General features: G+C 55.3%; 1 protein-coding gene across 1 annotated transcript; it reads left to right on the top strand.

The window, feature by feature from the left end:
* Positions 1-676: 676 nt before the first annotated feature.
* ZIC2 (Zic family member 2) lies at positions 677-5309 on the top strand. The gene is made up of 3 exons (XM_066234974.1): positions 677-1832; positions 3594-3757; positions 3929-5309. The coding sequence occupies exons 1-3, from the start codon at positions 761-763 to the stop codon at positions 4259-4261; spliced, it is 1569 nt and encodes a 522-aa protein (XP_066091071.1). The 5' UTR covers positions 677-760; the 3' UTR covers positions 4262-5309.
* The last annotated feature ends 359 nt before the right edge of the window (positions 5310-5668 follow it).

Below are 5668 nucleotides of genomic sequence, written 5' to 3'. Positions count from 1 at the left end.
GCAGGAAGAAGCGGCCGACCCATCGCGCTACGAAGAAGGCGCCTGGCCTCCGCCTGCCGCCTTGGCTCCCCGGCGGCGGTCAGGTGGAGCTGCGGACGCGCCAGGCCTGGGCGCAAAGCGCAGAACTCGCTTGCATCCGCTCCTCGCCAGTCGGTCTGGCCCGCGCACGGCCGCCGCTCCCAGGCACCGTGGCCCCGCTGCTGCTGTGATTTCATTTTGCGGGTGCCTCTCGGCGTTGCCTGGCCAGAGTGTCCCCAAGGCTTGAGAGAGAGAGAGAACGCGCGCGCGCGCGCGGGTGCGCGCAGGGGTGGGGGCCGCGGCGCTGCGTTCGCCCCCCGTCGGCCCCCCTCTCTGCTCAGCTCCCCACACCTCCCTACTGCCCCCTCCTCCCGCCCGCCCTCTCCTGCCCTGCCCGCCCGCCCCCGCCGCAGCTCCTTTAATACACTTTGGTTCTCTGGCTGGCTTTGGACTCTTCTCCTTCTCTACCTCCTCCTCCTCCTGCGCCTTCTCCACGACCGCCTCATCCTCTTCTTCCTCTCCGCGCCTTCGCTCGCTTCCCGGCATCCCCAAGCAGATCCAGGAGGCGGCGGCGGAAGCGGGCGGGAGTAGGAGCGCTGCTCCGGAGGCTGAAGCCGCCACCACCATCGCCGCCTGCGCTCGGAGCTGGGCGGCTGCAGGACGCTCTGCGCGCGGAGCGGGACTGGGAGCCTAGGAGGAGAAGGGATCGCCGGGGCCGGCGGGGCGGGCGGGCGCGCTGGCCATGCTCCTGGACGCGGGGCCACAGTTCCCGGCCATCGGGGTGGGCAGCTTCGCGCGCCACCATCACCACTCGGCTGCTGCTGCGGCGGCGGCAGCCGCAGAAATGCAGGACCGGGAACTGAGCCTGGCGGCGGCACAGAACGGCTTCGTGGACTCGGCGGCCGCGCACATGGGCGCCTTCAAGCTCAACCCGGGCGCGCATGAGCTGTCGCCGGGCCAGAGCTCGGCGTTCACGTCTCAGGGCCCCGGCGCCTACCCCGGCTCCGCTGCGGCTGCAGCCGCTGCTGCGGCACTCGGGCCCCACGCCGCTCACGTCGGCTCGTACTCTGGGCCGCCCTTCAACTCCACCCGGGACTTTCTGTTTCGCAGCCGCGGCTTCGGGGACTCGGCGCCCGGCGGCGGGCAGCACGGGCTGTTCGGGCCGGGAGCTGGCGGCCTGCACCACGCACACTCGGACGCGCAAGGCCACCTCCTCTTCCCCGGGCTCCCGGAGCAGCATGGGCCTCACGGCTCACAGAATGTGCTCAACGGGCAGATGCGCCTCGGGTTGCCGGGCGAGGTGTTCGGGAGGTCGGAGCAGTATCGCCAGGTGGCCAGCCCGAGGACCGACCCCTACTCCGCAGCGCAGCTCCACAACCAGTACGGCCCCATGAATATGAACATGGGTATGAACATGGCAGCGGCCGCGGCCCACCACCACCACCACCACCATCACCCTGGTGCCTTTTTCCGCTACATGCGCCAGCAGTGCATCAAGCAGGAGCTCATCTGCAAGTGGATAGACCCCGAACAGCTGAGCAATCCCAAGAAGAGCTGCAACAAAACTTTCAGCACCATGCATGAGTTGGTGACCCACGTCTCGGTGGAGCACGTCGGCGGCCCGGAACAGAGCAACCACGTCTGCTTCTGGGAGGAGTGTCCGCGCGAGGGCAAGCCCTTCAAGGCCAAATACAAACTGGTCAACCACATCCGCGTGCACACGGGCGAGAAACCCTTCCCCTGCCCCTTCCCCGGCTGCGGCAAGGTCTTCGCGCGCTCCGAAAACCTCAAGATCCACAAAAGGACCCACACAGGTAATCGCGGGCCGGCACAGGGACAGGGCTCGGCGGGGAAAGAGGCTGTGGTTGGCTTCCTGAGAGAAACTCCCCGACCGCCAGCCCTAACCCTGGAATGGTAGATGTTTTTGTGTGTGCGAGAGAGCCAACAGCTTGTTTTTGTTGGAAAATGAAAGAATAGCACTGGGCTGGGTTTTTCCATGTGTGGAAATTGAGTTTTAAATAACAATTGTAACATCAAATGTATGCTTTGGGTGATGCAATTTCTTCACCCGGTTCATAATTGCTCAGCCCGGTTAATAATTTCCGTTCTAAACAGAGCGCACAAAATAAAACTGCTCTCCAACTCTGTGTCTGGGAATAGAGCCTAGAGAGGATTTGCCAGCTTGTCTGAATATGCTTTTCTGCTTCGGGTGTGTCTGTTTGAGTGGCTTGTGTATTTTCCCACTTATTTCAATCGGAGTCCAAACGTCCTTTCAGCACTGTTAACCATTAAATAAGTCTGGTGCGAGCTGAAAGCAGTAAAGCGTTTCCCGTTTAAAGCCCATCTCGGGGTGGAGTTTTACGGTGAGATCCCAGTAGTTTTTAGAAGAGTCTCTAATGGGCACCAGAGGGTTTGCGATTCCGAACTTGGACCAACGACCCCGTCAGCAAGCGCCCGCGGCAGCGCGGCCCAGAGGAGCAATCGCGTGACAAGAGAGAGCGGCAGAAGAACGCGCCTCTCGCCTCATAGATTATTTATCTATGACCAGGTCCCAGCCAAAATCGTGCCAGCCGATTTCCTAAAAGAAAGCCAAATGTTTTAGCAACTTATGCCGTCAATATTTACTCCGAAGTGGGGATGCGCCAGCGGCCTATTGTTCTCTTCCGGGAAGGGAGGGAGGCGGGGTGCGAGACAAACTTTTAACAAGGTTTAAGATTTGAGAAATTTATTTGCATAAAATGCTTGCTTTCGAGTCCTGTGTCTGAGCGGATGTCTTTTAAAAAACAGTTTAGGTGTTAATGGAATTTAACGTTAAAGGGTCCCCTTTCCAAGTGGAACAATGCTAGTCCTCACACCTCTAAATGACTCCAAGCATTTGGAATTCTGGCAACAGGATGCAGGGGCCGCTCGGAAATTAACAGGAAGATTTTGAAAGCCTTTGCTAAAGCCCCCATCCACACCCCCATTGCCCAGCCAGTGCCTCAGCAGTCATCAGATGCTGCCTTATCTATAATACTCCCAACTTATTAAAAAACAAACAAGAAATGAAGCGAGGCTAGAATTATGGTTAATTTGATTTGCAGATTTTTGGACGAAAAATACTGGCTCAGTCACTATCCACAGTCCATCCCCCAAACAACACGCAGCAACTCCAAATCTTCTTGACTACTAGCTCCAGAAAGAGACCAAGAGCAGCAAAGCAGTCTGTGGTTTTCATAATGCCCCAAATATTTTGTCATAATAACAGCTTCTCCATTGCGAGTCTAACTTGTTGGAAGCTACAAATCTTAAGGAAGCTCTATTGAAAGGTGGGCAGGTCCGGCGCTACCCCAAATTAGTTAAAAATTTGAGGAAATCGGTGTCAGTCTGGAAGGTAAGTAAAATATGAAATAATTGAGCAGGAGTGTCAGGTGGAAAGGGTTAATTTCAGCTTAGTTCTGCCACCGAGGGGACCCATCTGGTAAGGGACCCAGGCGTTTCTCTTCCTCCTCGGAGGCCCTGCACTCTCCAGGGTGGGTGGGAGCCCCCCGGGGGCCTGGGTGTCCACAGCGAGCGCTCACGTCTGCCTTCCACAGGGGAAAAGCCGTTCCAGTGTGAGTTTGAGGGCTGCGACCGGCGCTTCGCCAACAGCAGCGACAGGAAGAAGCACATGCACGTCCACACCTCCGATAAGCCCTATCTGTGCAAGATGTGCGACAAGTCCTACACGCACCCCAGCTCTCTGCGGAAACACATGAAGGTACCACCGGGGCGGCTGGGAGGAGGGCGGAGCAGCGGCAGCCACGCCGGCCTAGGCCGGGGCCGGGGCGGCAGCGGGGGTTCCTGGGGGGCCCCTTGGGGGGCCGGCCCCACAGCAGCTGCACTCACACCCAGTCCCCTCTGCTCCCCCCTCCCGGCTTTTGTCTCGCAGGTCCATGAGTCCTCCCCGCAGGGCTCCGAGTCCTCCCCGGCCGCCAGCTCCGGCTACGAGTCCTCCACGCCCCCGGGGCTGGTGTCGCCCAGCGCCGAGCCCCCGAGCAGCTCCAACCTCTCGCCCGCGGCAGCGGCTGCGGCAGCGGCGGCGGCGGCGGTGTCCGCGGTGCACCGGGGCGCAGGGGCGGGCGGCGGCGGCGCGGGCGGCGGCGCGGGCGGCGGCTCTGGCGGCGGGGCGGGCGGCGGGGGCGGCGGCAGCTCCGGCGGGGGCGGCGGGACGGCCGGGGGCCACAGTGGCCTGTCCTCCAACTTCAATGAATGGTACGTGTAAGGGGCCCAGGGCCTCTCTCCCTCCCCCGTCTCCGCCCTGGCGCAGCATCCCCCTGTCGCCCAGGGCACCCTGTGATTGTGTCGTTAAAACTTAGAATCTGATTTTTATGATGAAAACGATTTTACCAGCAGAAAGATTTTTAAGTTTTTGTTTTTTAAAGATCTAGGCATGAAAAGCGAAAATCCCTAATGGAGTCTTAGAAGCTGAAAATATAAAATAAGAAATAAAAAGTACAAAAATAAAATCCATAAAAAGATTGAACCAAACCCCTTCTTTCCTTCCCCCATGCCTGCTTTTCTTCCCACCCGTTCCCAGGATTCTGGCAAACTGTGTACATAGCGGACTCCTTCCTTCTCCGAGGTGGTTTTAATGGCTTCTTGGTGTATAGAAGTTTGTCCATTTGTAACGCTCCGGATTGCTTTCCTTCCTGCCTCCCCTTCCCCAAAGTGATGGGCTTTTTCTTTTCTCTTTTTAGTTTACTCAATTTCTTTTTTAAGTAATGTGGAAGAAAATGGTTTATTTTGTATTGTGGTATTGAATATTGTGTTCTTTTTTTATGAGGCAACTTGATTGTAAACTTCATGCAACTATAGACTGGAAAAAACGAGCCGTGCCAAAGTCTCCCTTCTGTTTATTCAACATTCTGATCCATAGCACACATGCACACCACCAACAACAACGCTTGTGAATGTATTTTTTCTGTTAGCTGGGTTTACATGTGATGTTTTAGTGCTTTTGCGAGTTCAGTTTGTTAGTTCCTGTATGAAAGATTGTGGGGGGGGGGGAATAAACGTTGTGCCGTTAGCTTTTTCCTTAACACCTTTCCTTCTGTAAATACCCGTTACCATATTTATCCATTTGTAATTAAATTATGGTATTAACTTGCTACAGAGGAAACAATATTTATAAAGAATGTTTCTTAACTATAAATATGTACAATTGTGGGCATAAACTGTTTCAGATTTTTTTATTTGAAGGTTTTAAGTGGTTTGATCATTTCTTGTGACATGTTTTGAAAGTAATGCATACAGAAATATAATAAAATGTGTTGAAACTGCATGAACATACTATTTTTTTCTAGCAAAGTTATTGAAGAAAGTGGGAACAAGGCAGCTGAGGATCCACATGGGTATGGGTCAGCTGCCTGAATGAATGAGAGGCAGCACCTTACATTCTGGGAAGGAAGGTGTATGTATGCATAGAAACGGGGCCAAACTGCCCCTTTGGCAGAAAGTCTCAACATTCTTTTCTCTGTCCTTTGTTTCATAGCTGAGAGTGAATTAAATTTTTGGAAAGCCCCTCTGAGGAAGGGCAGCAGGAACTTCAGAGTTTCTAATGGCTCCATTATCTGAGGGAATGCCTTTCTTTCAGCTATTTAGACTCGATTTAAGAGCACTAAATATTTCC

This window comes from Saccopteryx bilineata, chromosome 6 (genome assembly GCF_036850765.1).
Source record: "Saccopteryx bilineata isolate mSacBil1 chromosome 6, mSacBil1_pri_phased_curated, whole genome shotgun sequence".
In the NCBI taxonomy this organism is placed as follows: domain Eukaryota; kingdom Metazoa; phylum Chordata; class Mammalia; order Chiroptera; family Emballonuridae; genus Saccopteryx; species Saccopteryx bilineata.
This window is presented reverse-complemented; position numbering and strand designations above follow the sequence as displayed.

Bases quoted from the DNA above. Each gene is read 5' to 3' on its own strand.
- ZIC2 (XM_066234974.1), top strand. From the start codon at position 761: ATGCTCCTGGACGCGGGGCCACAGTTCCCGGCCATCGGGGTGGGCAGC. The intron at 1,833-3,593 runs GTAATCGCGGGC...TGCCTTCCACAG, and splicing joins CCACAAAAGGACCCACACAG to GGGAAAAGCCGTTCCAGTGT. The intron at 3,758-3,928 runs GTACCACCGGGG...TTTGTCTCGCAG, and splicing joins CTCTGCGGAAACACATGAAG to GTCCATGAGTCCTCCCCGCA.